This window comes from Etheostoma cragini, chromosome 13 (assembly GCF_013103735.1).
Source record: "Etheostoma cragini isolate CJK2018 chromosome 13, CSU_Ecrag_1.0, whole genome shotgun sequence".
Classification (NCBI taxonomy): Eukaryota; Metazoa; Chordata; class Actinopteri; order Perciformes; family Percidae; genus Etheostoma; species Etheostoma cragini.
In genome coordinates this window covers 21,552,522-21,573,747 of record NC_048419.1, presented here as the reverse complement: position 1 = coordinate 21,573,747, position 21,226 = coordinate 21,552,522, and the positions used below count along the sequence as shown (strand labels likewise).

Genomic DNA, 21,226 nt, shown 5'->3' with positions numbered 1-21,226 from the left:
TGTCTGTGTGTCTGTGTGTCTGTGTGTCTGTGTGTCTGTGTGTCTGTGTGTCTGTGTGTCTGTCTGTCTGTCTGTCTGTCTGTCTGTCTGTCTGTGTGTGTGTGTGTGTGTGTGAGAGCAAAAAGTTGGCCTATTATAAACTCTAGACACATGTGCAGTGAAGGCCAACCAATATATCGGCGGGCCAATATTAGGCATTTTCCAAACTATTGGTATGGGCATTTATAATGGACCATAAATTATTATTATTTTTTAATAAATATATTCATTCATCAGAATCATTTATAATGACAAATACATGATTCTGATAAATGAATATTTTAAAAAATAATATAAAAACAGACAAAACACCCTTGAACAATGTTGTGTGTGTAGGCGTTGCATGGTTTGTTCATTGTCTGCATGGTTTGAACCAGAGGGCGCTCTACAACGTTCCTGTTGGCAACACTTTTTGATTTTTTTTTTTTTGTTCAAAGGACTTTATATCTTAAGTCTGTATTTTTATACTTAAAAAATAAATAAAATGTATTCGGTTGAAAAATTATCTTTTAAATTGACAAACATCAAATTTGTAATCCATGACTCAATTCAAATGGGATCGAAAAGTAATTTGCCTCTCCCCATTCTCTTCATATTTTTTTGAAAGATAGGTCCCATGGACCTGAAGTGAAGGGCCTGACTTCGGCTCTCTATGTCTATACTTGAACTCAAAGGTGCACTATGAGTTCTTGCATGGTCACTTCTGTTGATGTTCCAAGCAACGTAATTATCAAACAACAAGAGCAAGCTCGCCCCCCCCCCCCCCCCCCCCCCCCCCCCCCCCCCCCCCCCCCCCCCCCCCCCCCCCCCCCCCCCCCCCCCCCCCACCCCCATGGTTCTGTAACTGTCATTACTGTCACTAACCTCCCATCCCCTCCCCCAACCATCTTGTTGGATAGCAGATCAAGGAGAGAGTCCTACAATTTCAGACAAAAATGAAATCACGCTGAAACCATGCAGGAGCTCATAGTGCATCTTCGAGTAGGATTTTGAATGTAAGACTTTCACATGTAGTGGAGTATTTTTACATTATGGTATTGTTACTTTTACTTAAGTAAGCCTAAGTACTTCTTTCACCACTGTCTATAATCTCAACGTCTTTCCTCTCTTTTTCATCTCACTCTATCTTTCTCTGCTGCTGTTTGGCGTCTCAGTTTGTCACAAGCTGGAGTTGGAGCGGCAGCAGCACAACCAGCTAAAACACACATGGCAGAGAGCCAACGACCAGTTCCTCGAGTCCCAGCGCCTCCTCATGAGGGACATGCAGAGGATAGAGAGCGTGCTGTCCTCAGAACAGCTCCGCCAGGTAGAGGAGATGAAGAAGAAAGACCAGGTATACACACACAAACACAGACGACACTCCTTTTATGGAAAGTAGCTTTCCAGTCTTCACCCATCAGGTTGAGTCTGTGGTTTGACAGATAATTTACTTCTCTCTTTTCAAAGTAAGATAAATTAAATCAAGTACTGTAAAAGTCAAGAGTCATAAATTTAAATTTAAATTTTCAAATAAAATATGCTAAATACATTCTGAAATGAAGAGGGTAGAACATGCAAATTATTAAACCATCGGTGTTTAGATTGGTTCCCTATAAACCTAATTTCTAGTTCAAATTTGGATTCTTACGATTGTTTTTGGAAACAAATGCAGTGTGTTCTGTGTTATAACATTAGTCGTGGAGAACCTCATGACCTCTTACCTAGTGAATGTGCCTTGTCTGTGGATCCATGCAAGAAAGTTGAAATGGTTGTTGATGTGGACTGATACAGGATCTTATTCTGTATTAACTTTATGTGGAGTTGCAGGTTATGTGAAATATGTTGTGCTGTATGTGCTTTTCTTATTAATGTAAAATTCTTATTTCTTAAACTATTATATATGGACAGTGTTGTCCATTTGATTGGACATCAGCTTATTTGTAAAGGCTAATTCACTCAACGCACTCCAGTTTAACACCACTGGAACTACAACCCAATCAATAACCTTTTTTGTATTTATGATTAAAAAAAGAACCACATATAACACTGCACAGCAGTAATTACATAGACTGGCAAAAAAAATCATTTACGATAAAAACACAAAGTTCAATAGCTTATTTACATTGGGGTCTTCTACATATAGTTAAATAAATTGACACCAAATGTGTTGATCAAAACTGAACATTGTTATCTTTGTAAAAGTGTGTCAGTTATGGCTGAGCTGTTGTACTGGATTACATCTGATTTTGCATGTTTTACCTAATAAAGTGAAGTAAATTCAGTAGAGGGAACAATTCCGTGAAAAATGTATGATTTGATGATTGAAACCTTTTTTCTCTTTGTCCAAGGAGGAGGATGAGAAAGAGAGACTGATCCAAGTGAAGGAGCTGCATGAGGAGGATGTGGGAGACAACACCGAGCCTCTTGAGGATTTATTCCTCGGGCTGAGCGTTGAGGAGGTATTAGCATCACGTAATGCGATATGTCCCTCAGAGAGAACAGAAAGCAGAGCTATTATTGCCTGACGTCATATTAAATTCCCTTCTGAGTAATGTGAGCTTCGAACAGGCAACATGGCAACTTCACTTTTGTCCTTTTGTATTGTGTTTCTAGCAGCCATGAACTGACGCTGCTGTAATTAGTGTAACCAGCTCACTGTGGAAACCAGTGATTATTTGAAATGCTTATTTTAGGGACTTACTAACTCTATCTCAAACATTTAAAGGACCAGTGTGTAGGATTTAGGGGGATATATTTGCAGAAATTAAAAATAGTATTCATAATTATGTTTTGTTAGTAATGGACAATCACCTGAAACTAAGAAACTTGTTTTTGTAGCTTAGAATGCGTTGTTCATATCTGCATAGGGAGCGGGTTGTCTTCCACGGAGCTTGCTATGTTGCACTGCAGTGTTTCTACAGTAGCCGCCAGAATTTCTCAGGACACTTGTTTTGTCTTTCAGCCCCATGCCAACCACAGCGGCCATGGGTCTATGCACTCCTTAAACACTGATGTGGTAGCAGGCGTCCTCATGGACCCATACAAGGAAAACCTGCGGAGAGTTCAGTCAACAGACAGCCTCGGCTCTTCGCTGTCCGTCCAGCAGGGCCTCGGCGGCCACAACCACAAGGCCAAGTCGGCCAGCCACTTGGACGAGTCGGACTTTGGGCCCTTGGTGGGGGCCGACGGGGTGACAGACAGTAGTTTTGGTGAAACTTCATCCACCAGCTCCATCAAGCTGACGGGGAGCCATTTCCTGCTGACTAAAGATCAGGAGAAAGCCATCAAGGCCATGACGCCCGAGCAGGAGGAGACGGCGTCGCTGCTCTCCAGCATCTCCCACGCACCCGACAGCGCCTACGTATCGCCGGCAGGCTACAGACTCGTCAGCGACAGCGAGTGGAACCTGCTGCAGCAAGAGGTGCATCATTGAGGCTCTTTTCAAGTTTTCACGGTTAAACTACACTGCTGTGGCTAAATATAGCCTAAACTATTTAATAGTTGTAACAGAACATTAAATGTATACAGCACTAGGTAGCATTGAAGTTTTCCACCAAGGCAAGGTCAATGTTTTTGTGATATTGTATACATTTGGCTCTTAGTGTCACTAGATTTTATTGTAGCGCCCCCCCCCCCCGCTACAATAAAATCAATTAATATATATATATGTATATATATTAAATGTATAAGATATCTGTTTATATAAAAAATAATAGTTATAACAGGACATTAAATGTATACAGCACTAGGAAGCATTTGAAGTTTCCTGGGATTTTAAGACAATTATTTTCAGGTATTAGATTACTTTTACCAGCATTTGTCGCCATAATCTTTTAAACATCAGACTTTTAATTTCTTTTATTGGACATGCCTGTAGCTGTCTTAAAGGGGGTTTCCTAAGTTTTAAAGAAGTTTCATAAATCCAAACACTCTATTGTAATAGGTGTTATCCCTCAAATTGTCAACTAGATAATAAAAGTGTGGTCATGGTTTTCTTGTTGGTCTGTCACCAGGTAAAAAATGCGGGCAGGAAGCTTGGCCGACGTTGTGACATGTGCTCCAACTACGAGAAGCAGCTGCAGGCCATCCAAGGACAAGAGGCCGAGACACGAGATCAGGTTAGTGTATTGGCTGTCACTTTATTACCTTTTATTACCACAAGAACAATTGTTGACATCAAACTACAGATGCTTTTAAAAGCATGGTGATGTGTGGACTCCAGCATGAGATCTACATTTTGTAGGATAAGGTTTTGAAAAAGTTAATTAGAAGGATTCTCCGTCACACTGTATTCCAGGTGAAGAAAGTGCAGGTGATGCTACGTCAGGCCAATGATCAGCTGGAAAGAACGATGACTGAAAAACAGAATTTGGAAGATTCCGTCAAAGTCTGCAATGAGGAAACCGCTGCAAAGGTTTGGACACAGTAAATGTATCAATAACTTCCTATGTGTATGTATGTGACTAACTGTTTGCAGCATATCTGCCTAGATCTAGTGCAGTGACTGAATGTGTTGACATCCTGAAAATAGACACTATATGTAGGTGTATTACCTAAAGGACAGCTTTGCACCAGCAAATCCACAGTGAAGTTTTCTTCTTGTCTGGTTTAGTATTTCAATGAGTTACCACAGTGGGAGGTGAGGTGCCATTGGTGGGAGTCTAACTGTTGACTGAGCAGCACATTGTAATTTTGGTGACAAGATTCCCTCTTCTATTGCATTCCACTATGTGCCTACTTGGACCGGCTTAAATGTTTCTTCATAGGCCTCTCTAAATTCACACAGACTCCTTTAATGTATAATTTGCTTGCCTAATTACTCTCTTGTACATCCTTTTACCAGTTATTACATCTAAATGCACAGTAGGAATAAAATGTGTAGGGTTGCAGCTAATGATTATTTTAATTATCCGTCAATCTGCTGATTATTCATTAGAGCTCAAATCATATATGATTAAGTTTATTATCATTTATGACGAAGAAAAGCAAGAAATTCTGTTGATTAATTGACTAGTATCTAAACTCATTCTGAATGAAGCACCCCCCCTTTCAGCTGATTACCCCGCTTTACAGCCAGAGAGCAGCAGTATTGTGTCCCCTCTGCAATCTCCAGTTTCATGAATTAAATTATTATTATTAAATCATGAGAAATTTAAAAAATAACCACACAAGCTTCAGTGCTCTTTTGCGTTTGAAATTGGCCATTCACATCTTAGTATTCAGCATTTTTGTTTACGCTCCGGGTCTATTTTCTTTATTCTGCCACACTTAGTTTTCACATCTACAGATTCGAACCAAAGTTAATGTTTTTGTGAGATTGTATACATTTGGCTCTCAGAGTCACTAGATGCCGACCCCGTAGCAACGGGAAATAGCTTCCTTGCCACCCTTGATGTCGTTTACCTGCGCTGCGCTTTGCTCTGCGCCCTACCTAGCGTTAGACAGAGAGCAAATTGCTTATCATGTGTAGGATGCTTAATCAAAACTTTGTGCAATCCCAACAGCTGTTACCAGGGCAGCAGCCAACTCATGACTCATCTTCTTTTTGACTGACAAAACTACAGTAGTGCCTGAAGCATCACATATGTTTTCAGTGGACCTGTGGGTGTGATGATGAGCATGATGCGGTAGAGAAAAATCACATAAACGTGTTACTTAAATGTTGTGACCACAAACAACTACTTGATATAGAAAAGTGTTCGTTGATGGCTTAACAGGATTATTACGAGATATTGCTGCTAAATGCAGCCGTACAACAACGTTTAGTAGAGATGACATTATTGTTACACGTAAAAAGAGACTTGAATTGATAGATCAATCATTTGTTTTGATAAATCAGAAAATAGGGAAAAATGCATGTTACAAATTCCTAAAGCCCAATGTGTTCAAACTTGAGGATTCATGTTTTTTTTAATCATTATACAACACCGTATTTCACAAGGAAATGTAGTTGTTGCTCACTCCACACACAGTGAATGTGTAAACAATATATGAATTAGAATACAATATATAATAACATAAAATGGGATTTATGGGGTAATACATTTACGTAATAAAAAAAAGGAATAATTCAAATACTCATTTGTCTATTACTGGCAACGATTGAAACTTTGAAGCATTCTGCTCAGCCCTACTACTTTTACCAAAGTACAAGATCTGTGTACTTCTTCCACCACTGAGTATTTCTATCCATCTTCTATCTTGTTTTTCTGTGTTGTAGGTGTCCGCTCTCATCCAAAGAGTCCAGGAGTCAGAAACACTGCTCAGCACACTACAACAGGCTTTCAGTGAAGCAAAAAGGAACACACAGGAACAGATGGTGAGCAGCGTTCTCTTCCTGTGTTGCTTGTTCTTGCCAGCTGTGTTTGGATCTTGAGTTTCTTCATAATGTGAGAGTCTGCTAAAGCTGGCAAGAAAAAAGCAAATCAGTTTTTTTTACAGTGCTGTAGCGCTGTTATCAAACAGACTGAATTGCAGCCTTTTAGTGTTTTTGGATTTACTTTTCTCTGCCTCTGTGGCAATAACGTCACTGTTAATCCCTACCACAAATATTTGCTGAGAAGGTGGAGGTGGAAAATATGTTAAATATATACAAATGTTACTCACCCACTACAACAGGAAATTACAGATGTATTCACTGTACATCGCTACATAGAAAATTATAATAAATTACTGTGTCCCATATTGTAAAAAATTAGATTTGAATGTCTTCTTTTGATGTAAAGCAGGTCGAGGTATATATAAATACTGTGAAAGTTAGGGTTGGGTACCTGAAATTTGGTTCCGGTGCCCAACAGTACCTTTTTTCTGTACTTTTCCTTTGTAATTACAAAAAGAAAGTATTTCAGTTGTAAAAATTCTATTTACTTAGAACATTATGCTATTTATTTTGAATACTTTACACTCCAAAGAAATTAAACACAAATTAAACCCCTCCCTCCTCTCAAACCTGTCCCTACAATCTATTAAATTGAATAATTATTAATTTTTTACTCACCGAAACTTTTATTCTTGTATTTGTATATTGTTCTTTTTAAGTTTTATGTTCATCATGACAATTTTTAACGGCTCTTTAATGTTTAATGTAAAGCACTTTGAATTGCCTTGTTGCTGAAAGGTGCTATAGAAATTAAGTTGCATTGCCTTGCCACCTCAGCCTGTCAGTCAGACACCAGGGCATAGAAACCACTGTTGTGCCTGCTTGTCTCAGAAGAAGTGTAACGTCAACAGCACAGCGCCATTAATATTATATCACAGTGAATGGTGTCTGCGGGAAGTTTTGAAAAAATGTAACCACGCTTGAAACCACTTTATTGGCATTTCCGTGACTCACTGGGACTTAAACAAAAATGCAGAGCCAACGTAGTTTGCTCGAGTTTACTCAGTCCGCACCTCTGCACACGCAAGTGTGGGTGTGGGTGTGTGTGTGTGTGTGTGTGGATGTTGGAGCTTCTCTCTCTCTCTCAATATGCAGATAGGACAGATAAGCTTGCGTTTACCCTCACGTATCAAAATTTGGTACCGTTTGATTCAAAGTGAATCGGTCCCCTGTAGTACCGATGTAATTCGGTCTGCATCCAAACATTTACCGAGTTAGCTACCCAACCCTAGTGAAAGTGTCAACATGCTCAACCACAGAGTAATGCACACACCCCCTCCCAGTTTCCTTCAAACAAACCGTCAGGACTTCTGTACAGTTGTGATGTCACAGCTGCACTATATATTCAGACAGACAGTATGAAATACAAAATAAAGTACAAAATAATGTTTTTTGAACACTAAAGCGTGAAAGCATTCTAGTAGAAACTTGGCCTGCACAATTCTGGAAAAAATATGTATCACGATTTTTTAGCTTAAAATCGATATCATGATTCTCTGCCACGATTTCTTTCTCACGAAGTGTAATGTTTATTGCACACATGAACCATGACAAAACAAAGCAAATTGGGAGTACCAAGTATAGATTTTTTTTTTGTGGCACCTATAGCACAATGTGCATCACCACAAGCCTGTAAACATAGAGGCTTCAATGAAGAGAAGGGAGAGCATTGCAGCGTTTAGGAGTGCTTATACAGTCTATGTTCAAAACTCACAGAAAAAAAGTACTAGCGTCTGTGATGCTGTCGGCTCGTAAAAGTAAAGGAGAATCAAAGTCATAAAAAAAACTTTATTTAAAAATAAAATCGTTACCATGTTGAATCCAGATTGCGATTTTATAACGCATGTCTAGTAGAAACCCAAAATACAAATATTAACCTGAAAATGAGCATGATATGGGACATTTAAAGTGCTATATAATCAAGATTTACTTTTGCTTTGAGAGTTCAAGGTGACATCTTTGATTGTCTTATTTTGTCCAACCAACATTCCCAAACCCCAAAATATTTAATTTAAAAATAACAAGTACATCCACCGATGTGCCTTCAAAGTCTTTGTAGACAAAGTTGTCTGCCGAAAAAATAGGACATTTCTGTTTCTGCATGTGGCTTTGATCTAAAGAAATATGGGTCTTAATATTGTCATGAATTCAGTCATAAGCTTACACAGAGCAGAATGATGGCCCTGCAGAGAGAATCAGATGGCTGGTGAGTCACTCATCAGGAAAGTTCTGCTGGTTCCACATAAGACAAGTGAAAGAAGCTTATACACGATTAGATCAAGTGATTTCTATTGTTGATGTGTTTCAGGTGGTGCTGGTGAAGTCGAGGGAGCAGGTGGCAGATGAACTTAGCCGACTGCAGAGAGACAACGAGAGCCTGCAGGGAAAACACAGGCTGCACGTAGAACTGCAGCAACAGGAGGACTTCCAGATGCCCAACACTGTGCAAGTACGTGAAGCCCACACTCAACGTAGGCACCAGTAGTAGGGCTGGGCTCTAAAACTGTCAAGTACTGCATAGTCTTTTTCTTTTTTTAATTCTTTGGTCCAATAGTTTCAAATTTGAATAAAAAAAACTGCCAATACTAGATTGTATTTTATTTTGTTGTATTTAAAATAAAACCCCTGGCTTCAAGATGGACAGTACAGAGACCACCGAGACCGGTGCACAGATGTGGAGCCCCGCACATCTGACCAATCAGAACAGACTTGGCTTTTTTATAAGGGGGGTCTTAAAGAGACAGGTGCTATAACAGCGCATCTGAGACATAGGGTGAAAACAGGTAAAGCAGCCATGGGCAATATGAGAAAAACTGTGTTGTTTTTAACATTAAAGCATGTAAACATGTTCTAGTAGAAAAACAAATACAACTATGAACTTCAAAATGGGAATGATAGGTCCTCTTTGAAACTGTCACAGTGTGAGCAGTGGTTTCCCCATGCATGCCACATAGAGAGTAGGGACACCAAACTAAAGAAAGACATCCCTGAACAGTAGCTAGTTTGTTTGTAGCTATTGTGTCTAAAGGAGATCACGGGAGTTGGTCTTACAACAATCATCTATTTATACACGTGTGCACCTGCATGGCGGAAGCTGGGGAGGGGTGAGTTGGGGTCAGGCAGCTTGCGGATAGTGAGGAGATGTTTGTTGTATGTGACAACAAATGTTGTAGTCTAAAACACGCAACATTGCTTAGAGCACCTTTTAATGGTACCTGCTCGACTCGCCTCAAGTTGGCTCAGCTCAACCGTGGTGCCCCGTCCTCTTTTTCCATTGCAGATTAGTAGCGCCTCGTGCGTGAGGCGAGCGTGGCTGGTCATCATAGCAGAAAACTGCCATGACGCACACACACAGAACGTTGAAGGCGTGTTTTTTTAGATTCTAGTCATATGGCTGTTGCCAGAAGAAGACAAATGGTTTCAAAAGCAACTGGAGGCAGCAAAAAAAAACCACAAAAAAAAAACGGTGGCTCAACTATTTAAACACGGCGGGTTTGTTCAGGACACCCCCGTCTGTCACTAGCAATGATGAGGCAGTGAATAGTGACAATTCTCTCCGACCAATCAGTAGTCTGCAGGTTTTCACATCACCTTTTGGTATCGCAAAAAAACAAATGGAAAACCAATAAAGGCGAGTCGAGTATGTACCATGTAATGGAAAAACGCCATAAATGTAGCAACTTCTTTGAAACCTCCATATGCCACTTAGAGTCTGAGTCGGGGAACAACAAACACCTGTGTGATGCGCAGTTTGAATGATCCATTTCCACTCCATAATATGCGTTTGAAGATTTATTGTTCATTTGAAAACAAGAAAAAAATGCCAGGAACCCAAGCTCACCCCCTCTCTAGCCTCTGCCGTGCAGGTGCACGGATGCATAAAAAGACAGTGATTATTGTCAGACCAACCCCCGCTCATTTTCAGTGAGTAATTGAACCACTGCCCATTTTGAACTTTCCGACAAGGTGAGAATATCTCTTTACTTTTTATTTTTGCAACTGTGTGCTCTCAAAGACACACATCATCCGCCCACACTGTCACTCTTAGCCTCTTGCGAAATTGTTCTCTAGTGTTATATCTGGCAGAGTGGGCTCATTCTTTAGTGGAAGTGGAGTAACAATGATGATCCAATGACACCCTCAACTTGTTGGTGGTTAAAACAAGCTGCACACATAACATTTAAATGATTACAGGGCAGTGTAACTTTTCAAGATTCATTTATTAGTTTTTTTTTAAATACTAGAATTTGAAAAATATCTGGATCAGATATTCTTACTGTATATCCGTTACTATATTTGTGTGTAAAATATTTCCTAATGTATTCATTACTTCCAGTTAATTTTTTTAAACTAGTTATTCACTAAATGGTGTTGCATCATTAAAACTTAATTAACAACTTTGCGTCAACTGTATATAACTGCCTATTCAATTCAATTCAATTTTATTTATAGTATCAATTCATAACAAGAGTTATCTCAAGACACTATACAGATAGACCACACTCCAGAATTTACAAGGACCCAACATTTCTGGAAGTCTCCTCCAGAGCAAGCAACAGTGCGACATCCTATCCTTTGTATGTTTTGTTTTTTTATTCGTGCATGGAGAATTATGTGTTTTAGAATTATTAGTATTCAACATTTACAGTAATTTTTCCAAAATGTACAACTCGTGTCAAGGCTGGTCTTATTCAAATAAATCTGAGGGCTGTGTTTTTTTTTTTACAATGGGATAAAGTTGTCTAAATGCAACCTCTCAATCTAGTAATTAAAAAAAAGATTTTTATAAATATATATACAGTGTGCATTTACTGTATAGTGTGTGTATAGATTTAGACATTTTCCAGCTTCATCTTTACCAGACATTTAGATAAGAGAAGATACAATTGGATGTATCCAGAGGGAAATTGTTATGCAGCTGCACCACAAAGTAGGAAAGAGTGCAAATAAAAACAAAATAGAAACAATTGAAGATTATTAAAAACCAAATGTAAGAAATTCACAGTTCTGTCTGCAAATTCTTCCCTATTTAGTTCCTTTTATCTTAAAAATTGGTGCTATATGATGATGATTCTCCCACATTGATGCCTGTAATGTAGTTTTTTTTCTTCTTCAGGAGCTTCAAGGCCTGGTGCTGCTGTTACGTGAGGACCTGGTAGCGTTACGGACGTCCGCCGATCACATGGAAGAGAAGCTGAAAGCTGAGATTCTGTTTCTGAAGGAGCAGAACCAGGCGGAGCAGTGTCTGAAGGAGAATCTGGAGGAAACTCTGCAGCTGGAGATTGAGGGCTGTAAGGAGGAGATAGGTAAGACTCACATTGTCAAGTGTGTCCAGTTCAATCATGGTAGATAACTAAACATTCATTTTTAGTAAACATCTCAACAAATGAAAACACTATTAATTGTATATAGTACTCACCTCCTGAGGTTCTCTATGGTCCCAGAAAAGGTTTTCAAATGAATGCTGTTAAAGGGATAGATTTTCTGAAGTGGGGTTGTATACGGGTACTTTTCCATAGTCAGTTTATTGCTTACAGTAGATAGCGGTCGACGTGTTCCCAGTTTATAGAAGCAGGAAGGAGACAGGAGAGTCACGCAATAACACAAGAAAATGGCTGAAAAACATTAAGGAAATTTCTGTGCAGCATAATCCAACTGTCTTGTATCCATACGTGGGCTCATGGAAATTCAATTATTCAAACAAGACTATTTTTTATAAACTCTTGCTAAAAAAAAAAGCTTAGCTTTTCCCGTAAAGGAGTTTGTCGTGTGCATGTGGACAATCCGAAAATGATCTGTTACGCAATAGTTTAACGAAAATTGTTGTGTTTGGATTAACACGAGCCCACGAATGGACTGATAATACTTTCATTTTTCGGACGCTCCAATCTCCTTAACGCAATAGAAAACTTTTTCTTGGACCATAAAGAGCCTAAGGAAGTGAGTATTAAATACAATTTCTATTGTTTTTGGGTGATCTATTCCTTTCCCTTCTGTGGGGATGTTTCCAGCATACTTTTTTTCTTTTTCTTTCTCTGGACATTCCTTACAATCTCTTCTGTTTCTGCTTTTGTTTCTGTCATTTAGACATCTTGGAAGGTATGACAAACACTTTGAACAAGTTCATTGTAACTGTGTGTGTGAGTGTGGTCATAGCTGTCTGACTAATAAATAACCGTAGCGAGTCTACAACATTAAAAATGTGTTGTAATGTCTCGGAATGGCTAAAATGTGCAATAATAGATAATTTACCACACTGAATGTTGTCCTGCCCCACAAATTGTTCATAACATGTTTCACTGTAGTTATGTCAAGTATGTTTGTGTGTTATGTTGATAAGTAACACTGTTGTTTTTAGTCAAATGTGTACCTTACCTTACCCAATGTGTGATGAAAGATCTGGCGTCCAAATCGTCTGTTTTTGGTTAGGTGTTCTGTCTCGTGCAACATTAACACAAAATTTAAACTAAGGCTGCCGCTTGTAATTATTATTATCAATAAAGCCATGATTATTTTTCCAATTTATGTTCAATATTATATTAATATAATATAATATTCATACATTTTAATTAAGCCTATCAATTTCTGTGGTTAAACAAATGTGAAAAAGCCCATCACAAGTTCTTAGAGCATAAAGTAACATCTTTCCCAATATCTACAATGTCTACAAGACTGAGACTGAATTTACAAAAATCTTAAATATTTTTACTTGCCTGCTACAAACACTGTCACTGCTGCCAGCTACAGCTTAACGCATACAGTTACAGTTAAAGCATATAACATGTTCTAGTAGAAAAACATAATACAAGTATGAACCTGGTTAATCCATCCGTCCATCCATCCATCCATTTTATGCCACTAATCTGGGTTTAGGTTGCATTAATTAAATTTTATCATTCGAAACTGTTGTTAAATACTGTTGAGATGTACTGAAATTTTGAAATTAAAATAATAGATCATTCTACTTCCGGCTTTCCGTCATACTTTCATACTTTAACTGAGATGGCTGTAAAACAGGTATTAAATCAAATTCTATGTGGTTAAAAAACATCTAAAAGAATTGTTGAATTTTACTTGGTGAACCCAGTGTAAGCCTTGTAAGCCTTTAAATTAGATCTAATATAAAATAAGGAAAATATGAAAAGTTTCACATTTTAGGAGCAGGGTTCAGAGAATATTTGCAATTTTTATGTAACTTGTTGCTTATCAAAATTGATAGTCAGTCGATGAGCCTTTAGGGTTTATCGTGTAGATCTCTTACTCTGTATTTCACATAAGCCTTCACTAAAGGTGCAGCTTTCTTGCATTATTCATGCAATGTCAAATAATTGTCAAGAGACTATGTAAAGATTCAAGAGAGAATATAATTTGAGATTCAGATGAGCTCTGTACAGTATGATCCTCTAATGATGTCTCCCTCCCACAGCATCTTTCTCCAGTCTAAAGACGGAGCTGGAGAGAATAAAGATGGAGAAGGAACAGGTACTTACTCTATGTTATGACACATTACGTACAAATGAGTCCCTTGCTGAGCTTTCTCTAATGTACATGCCTGTGAAAAGACAAAAGAACTCATGTGGGTTTTTTATATTGTTATGTTAACAATGGATCAAATGATTACATGTTTTTGGGAAAGGGGTTGCTTGTAGTGAGCATTCACCCATCTGTGTAGTTTTCCCTCTAAGCTCTAAACAATATATTTTTTTTTTATCTTGTCATTTTGGTTTTATTGTCCCCAAACTTCGTTGTTTTGGTTCAGTCTCAACGCTCTCATCATCTGCGCTGTTTTCAGATGCAGGACTTAGCTGTTTTTAGTGAAAAATGTCTATAATATATAACAGACAAACAAAGGTGCAGTGGCACGCACAACTGTAATTTACACATCTGTAAAATGTAACACATTGTGGGATTGTTTTCATATTGTGTATGCTGTGGATTTTTATTCAACTTGTGGGGCACTTAAAGGTGCTCTAAGCGATGTCGTGCGTATTTTAGGCTACAACATTTGTTGTCACATACAGCAAACATCTCCTCAATATCTGCGAGCTGCCTGTTGAGCATTTACCAGCTAAAGAGCCAGATATTTCTCTCAGTAGTTAATGGAAACCAAAAATGTAGCCAAGAGAATATTTCACTCAGGTAGAAAGAAACACAACTTGAGATGGATGCTAATGTAGCACCGTGCCTGCTGTTTGCTAACAAATTCAATAGTTTTTATAAGGTGATACATTAAAGCTATAGTGCGTAGTTTCTGCCGCCCCCATCAGGAATTCTAAGTAATGACAACAAAACTGTTGGCGCGTCCACATGGTGCAAGCTTTCCGTGATCGCGCACCGCGGGAAACCAAGTTTCTGCGTGGGAAAGTCACCAGACGCCACAATCTTTTCAACATAGTCATACTGAGAAATACAGAGAGAGTTGTTGTGCTGAGTCTTAATTAGCTTCGTAGCAACTTATTTGAAAAAAAAGTCTAACTTCTCTGATCCTGCAGATTGGTTCATTCCTATTGCCATACTGCTCCCTCTCAATTACTTAAGTTGTAGACTCAGTGAAAATGTATTATCTGCAGTACTTCCATGTGATATTAATATATATTAACTACATATCTGTTGTTTATGTAGTTGCAGACCAGTCTGGCAGAGAAGACTGAGACACTGGAAAGTATCCAGGGCCTGAGGAGCCGCCTGGAGCATCAGCTAAGAGAGCTCACCACTGCAAAGGTCAGTCTTGTTTACACACATATTCCTGTAAACCTCCCACACTAGAATGTGACCAATAATACCAGAGCATAGCAGATCTTTCATAAACCTTGGCCCTGATATTCTATATCTTAAGACAGCATGTTGTGGCTGTAAGCAGTCCAACATAGTGCTGCTGCGAGGGACTGGACACTGAGAGATGCATTAACACACTGTGATTTATTTCGCCACACGTAAAATACAACTAGTACTGCAGTTACCAAATGTACAGTTACTTTGTAAGCCGAAATAAGTGTGTTAGTGCAGCGGTCAACAGAAAGTGTTCGCTCCCAGGCTCACCCCCTGTTCCAAAGCCCAAAATATCCCAGGTGAACAGGTAAAGCAAACAAATAAAATGTTATCACTTCTGCTCAAGCCGCGGTGGACCACCACCTACAAAAAAGTCCACAATATAATAATCAATAATATATAATATAATATAAACGACGCCATAAATAACATACAGTATGTGACTCCTACACTGCAGTTTTTATAGATGGTGGATGTCCTTATTGAAATTGAAGACGTAGTATGTAAGATGAAGTTGAGCATGATTCTATACAGTATTTAAATATTTTAAAACATTTTAAAAACTGCTGTGTGATGACGCTGAAGCATTCATTCAGCCGTGTGTGTGTGTGTGTGTGTGTGTGTGTGTGTGTGTGTGTGTGTGTGTGTGTGTGTGTGTGTGTGTGTGTGTGTGTGTGTGTGTGTGTGTGTGTGTGTGTGTGTGTGTGTGTGTGTGTGTGTGTCTTTTAACTGCAGAGTGCACTAGAGAATCAGGTGTTTGACGAGAAAGACAAAGCTCAGCGGCTGCAAACAGAGCTGGATGTCAGTGAGCAGGTGCAGAAGGACTTTGTCAAACTTTCTCAGACCCTTCAGGTAAGGAAGAGTCATCCATTTATGGAACAGTATCATGTAAACATATTTAAAGGCTGATATTTTCTATATTATCAACAAGTCCCATTAAAACTACCATTAACATGTTTGTGTAATATATCTGCTTCCTCTGTAGAGCTCCGTTGTAGTCCAAAAACTATGAAAAGCACATCAATGATGGCGCCTGGATAGATTCATTCGGTAGAGCAGGCGCCCATATATAGAGGTTTACTCCTCAAAGCAAGCGGCCCCGGGTTTGACTTTGACCTGTGGCCCTTTGCTGCATGTTGTTCCCCATCCCTCTTCACTTTCATTTCGTCAGCTGTCCTGTCTATAAAAGCCCAAAATGCTAAAACAATGATCTTAAAAAAGCACACCAGTGAGCCACACTAGCCCTGTTTCCATTTACTCATCTTTATTCACATTTTGAAACATCTCATTGGAAAAGCTGGATGGAAACTGCAACTGCTTTTTGTTTTGTTTTGTTTTTTTACATTCCGTTTACTTTTTTGGGGGTCCAAAAAGAGTTAAATCACTAAATGAAATATAGACATGCGTTTGCAAAATAAGTTCTGACATAGCTAACTGTTAACTCACAGGACGGATCAGCTGTTTCCTGACGGCGTCTTCCTCGAAATTCACATAGCGTGTCTTTGTCTCTGGACAGCATGAAAAGTGGCCATTACAAGCTGACATGAGAGAACAATTTAAACCTGCTCAGTTGAACCAGATTCCCTTTAGACCTGTCTCCATTTTTCTCTTGTAGGTGGGTACGACCCGGCACCCCTGACTTTATAACAGATAAATGTTTACTACAAAGATCACTGTCCTTTACAGGCTCATATTTTATTCATAATTAGTTTTAATGTCCTTTTTTAAACTTTAACTGTACATAAAAATACAGATTAAATGTTTTTGTACTTTTTTATCCTGAAATGTTATTGAGTAAACAGAACTGAAACTCTTGAAGTAGCTGAGACAGAAAGAGATTTTAATTGTTTTTGTGTTTGAATCAATCAATCGATGCATTGGCTGTGTCTGCAGGTACAGCTGGAGCGAATACGACAGGCGGACTCCTTGGATCGAATCAAAGTCATCCTCAATGACACCAACTTGACTGACATCAACCAGCTTCCAGATACATGATGCCACTGAATGAAAACTGCCTTCAGTTGCATTCCCCCCCTTTCTCTTATCACTGGCCCCATTAACATTATTGATCCAACCCCCCCCCCCCCCCCCCCCCCCCCCCCCCCCCCCCCCCCCCCCCCCCCCCCCCCCCCCCCCCCCCCCTCCTCCTGCATAACCACAAGAGACGAAGAGTTCGAAGGGACCGACATGGCACGGGAAGCCTCTTTGTGTACATTAAGAGTCTTGGAACACATGAAGAAGAACACTACTAAAAAAAATGTAAATAACTTAATGTGTGACTTTGAACAGAGGGAGTCCATCTTCTGTGGGTCTGTCTGTGTCTTGTTTCTACTGTAGATATATGACCGACTGTATTAGCTCAACCAAAAAAGGTTTGTCGTCTTCTAAAAGCACTTTTCATCTGCAACTTCTCTTTCCAGGTACATATAGAAAACAAGATCCATAACTTTTCTCCTTCTTGTTCTCAAAGCGGTTGCTAATCGCTAGCGTGTTCCACTTGTTCTCTCCCAACCCCACACATCTTTTTTGCTATTTTTCTGTGACATTTTTCACCTTGCTCTTGTCACTTAATTCTGTGACACGATGAAGGAGATTCATGGAAAATACTTGCACGTAACTTAACTGAGATGAAAAATGGACCACCATTTTAGCAATACCCTCCATATCTGAAACATCCTCGACTGTATCTTGCTTTGCTCTTAATGTCTCACAGAAATCGTTTTGTTATCTAAAGCTGCTGAAATACAGTGAAGAAACAGTCATGTCTTATCAAAGTATCAAAGTTTTATTTCAAACTTGTTTCTTGCCGTTTAAGACACATTTCACAGTGAAGAAATTGCTTGGAGAGGAAGTGAAAATGGAAAATAATGAATTTTAATACACACTTTGCTCCTTTTTTTAAATTAATTTATTTTTTGAGTTTCTTGATGTAATTCTAAAGTTCTTAAATTGCAGTGAGCTGCTTTTTGATTATAATGGAAGCACTCACTATCACAACACTGGCACGTGGTGTATTTCTTCGGTCACTGCAGTAAGAGGCAGTCAGCTGGTAGGGGGACGCCTTATTTAAGGACACTTTCAGATGGTGGGAGAAAAACTAGTCTCTCACGAGCCGCCTTGCTACTCCCTGACCGATTCAGGTCTCCCTCGGAAAAGAGATTTCAGTCTCAAGGGACTTCCTGGTTAAAATCAAAATAAATAAAATTCAGTGGATAAAATACCAACAAAGGACAGATTTACTTTATAGTCGGTCTACGAGTTTCATTTATCACTACAAGACATTCTGTTGTCTTTGAGGGTACTAATGGATTTATTTAAAGTAATAATCTAAAATTTTAATTTAAATGTCAGTTAAGTCACTATCTAACTAAGTTCAACATCCTGAAGACTAAGCTGCAAGTATGCTTCATCTGAGCTGCTTGTCAGGTAGTCTGATAGCTTGAGAAACCTCCTCCCCCTGACACCTTTCTGTTTACGACCATTTCTGTAACTTCTGACAATCAGACATTCAACCTAGTACTGTCACTTTTAATGTTTATTTAAAAAAAATAACATACGAAACAGTGAGTGGTTGTGGTTGTGTGACGAAGGGAGCTTAAAAGAAACCTTGGCTTCCTTTACCCCTTCACACACCTGGCCAACGGCTGCGTTGATTGTCTGTTTTCAGAAAGTTGCTAAAATTGTCTAATGCAGATTGAAAAGTGGATGAGACGCTCTTGGAAGATCTCTTAGTTTAAAGCAGATGGAAGCCTTGACCCGTACTGAAAATGAACAATTGTGTTTTCTAATAATTCAGATTCAGTGCAGTTGTTTATTAAGCGAAGAATTTTGACCACAGCCAGGCTGAGGCAGGCGGGATTGCACAGGTGTCATTTTTTAGGCAGAAAAGTTGCTCATTTCCTCCAAAAACTTTACTTTCTGATGGAATAAATGCAATGCAAGATGGATAATAGGACATTAAATGGGGTGGCATGTTTTTTAATCGGTCTAAGTATGTGGTTCATGTGCTGTCAGGTTTTATTACGTATTTGATCAATTTAATACTTTAAAATTAAAACAACATTCACTAAACTACTTTATAATGTGCAGACAACAAAAATCTGGTTTTGACAAACTCACTTAATAAATATTAATTAGGAATTGTCAGGCATGCTCTCCTTTGAATAAAGGTTGCAACTTAATGTTCTGCACTCACTTTAAATGGTTAATTCTGCAAATATTGATTTTATGGGAAATATAAAGTGTTGTGTTAAAATAAATATTCCAGAAATGGAAGGAAGAATTTGCAATTAAAACAATATATACATAATCATGCACACAGCAGCTTTTTATGGTGTAAGAACATGTTGATTGCTGTTATTTTTAGTTTTGTCTCGCATGTATTGCATTTCCTTTTATCTATAATGTAGATATCTTGAGTTGATATTTATGATAGATTCATGCATTGTGTTATGAGGTAATTGGGATGAGTGGGCAAGCCAGCCTGAAGTTGCACTGACAGAAAACTGTATGTCTTTTTGGATCGGATGATTGTGGGCTGAAAACTGAGAACTGGCAAAGTTAAAAGTAGAGATATGTGTGACCTGGATATTATTTTTCTCTGAAAGGCCTTACTGCATTGCGGCTTGTGTGTTTTTAATTTTATTTGTGACATTTAATGTCACTCTAGCTTAATGTATGACTATTACATTTACAAATTTTACTCATGGCCCATATGGCATTAACAGGAAGATTATTGCATTATCATTGCAGACGTTCACTAATTTGTCATGTTTAAGAGTTGATTTAATTATAATTTCTGATTGTTTAATTATTTTTTTTAATGTAAATTGAATCCCCAAAATGATTGGAGTGGATGTTAAAAATGAGAATTTGTGTTCAGGGTGGAAGTCTGAAGGTCTGAAAGTTCACACTGCTATTTTGTTTTTAGTGTAAATAAAATGTCACGATAAAGCAGACTCAAAGCCTAAATATGAGTGATCTGTATTTAAGGCTATGACTTATGGGAGAATCTGCTTTTTGTAGTTTTCCTAACCCATGTACTCAACATTTTCATTACAGTAATCTTGTAACGTGAACTGAAATTTCACAACCTCAAATTATATTTTAGGCTGTAACATACAGCCATAGGCAGTCTTGTTTCCAATAAATCACAGTATTAAACATTTAGCAACATGTGGATTGGTCCTTTTTTAAAGATGTTTCTTTTGCACTTTACTGGTAATTAACATATTGTTAATACTTGCTCAAGAGTGCACAGTTTGAGCTTTCAGAAGCAGCTTTTATCATTCCATTTAAAGCATTTTTATAACATACGTGTTTGACAATGTAAGATCTGATTGAGGGTTAGACCGAAATTTTTTATTTTTTTTATCCTTTATTTAACCAGGTAATACCCATTGAGATTAAACATCTCTTTTGCAAGGGAGACCTGGCCAAGATAGGCATCAAAATTACATCACACCCTTACATACTCACAAAGACACACACATGAAAACCAAATATGCACTTACAATGAAATCTCAATTAAAACATTGACATGTGAGGGAGTCCAACTCAAAGCTTCTCATTTTCAGCTTAAAAATACTCAAAGGAACCAATTTACTAAGTTTCAAGTTCTTCTGCAGCAAATTCCATGTAAAGGGAGCAGAGTAAGCAAAGGCCTTTTTACCCAGCTCAGTACTGACACGTGGGACAGAAAACAAGACAACAGCCTGACAACGGAGAGAGTAATGACCAGTACTTTTTTTCATAACAAGTGAACATAAATAAGATGGAAGCGCACCAAGAATAGCCTTATATATATATGTATACTAATGACAAAGCCTCCGTGTAGCCAAGGCAGACCACCCTACACGAGAATATAGCTCACAGTGATGGGTGCGAACTTTACAATTAGTAATAAATCTCAACGATGCATGATAGGCTGCGTCAATCATCTTAAGGCATTGAGCAGATGAATGCATATATAGTATATATCCATAATCCAGCACAGTTAAAAAAGTTGATGCCACTAACCGTTTTTTAACATTAAAAGAAAAGCACAGCTTATTTCGAAAG

General features: G+C 38.5%; 1 protein-coding gene across 3 annotated transcripts in view; it reads left to right on the top strand.

Moving 5' to 3' along the window:
• The window catches only part of rabep1 (rabaptin, RAB GTPase binding effector protein 1), a 26,791-nt gene extending 6,626 nt beyond the window's left edge, over positions 1–20,165 (top strand). Inside the window, exons 7-20 of one of the 3 annotated variants that reach the window (XR_004659058.1) lie at positions 1,194–1,372; positions 2,367–2,477; positions 2,981–3,439; positions 4,032–4,136; positions 4,316–4,432; positions 6,239–6,337; positions 8,706–8,846; positions 11,514–11,703; positions 12,485–12,496; positions 13,824–13,879; positions 15,020–15,118; positions 15,902–16,018; positions 17,060–17,240; positions 17,299–20,165. Coding sequence is in view for 1 of the 3 variants with exons in the window: in XM_034890017.1 (XP_034745908.1) it covers positions 1,194–1,372; positions 2,367–2,477; positions 2,981–3,439; positions 4,032–4,136; positions 4,316–4,432; positions 6,239–6,337; positions 8,706–8,846; positions 11,514–11,703; positions 12,485–12,496; positions 13,824–13,879; positions 15,020–15,118; positions 15,902–16,018; positions 17,060–17,161 (1,787 nt within the window). In the remaining 2 variants the exon portion in view is untranslated. Of the gene's footprint in view, positions 1–1,193; positions 1,373–2,366; positions 2,478–2,980; positions 3,440–4,031; positions 4,137–4,315; positions 4,433–6,238; positions 6,338–8,705; positions 8,847–11,513; positions 11,704–12,484; positions 12,497–13,823; positions 13,880–15,019; positions 15,119–15,901; positions 16,019–17,059; positions 17,278–17,298 lie in introns of those variants that run through there. The other 2 variants (XR_004659059.1, XM_034890017.1) reach the window with 2 other exon arrangements.
• Positions 20,166–21,226: the final 1,061 nt, after the last annotated feature.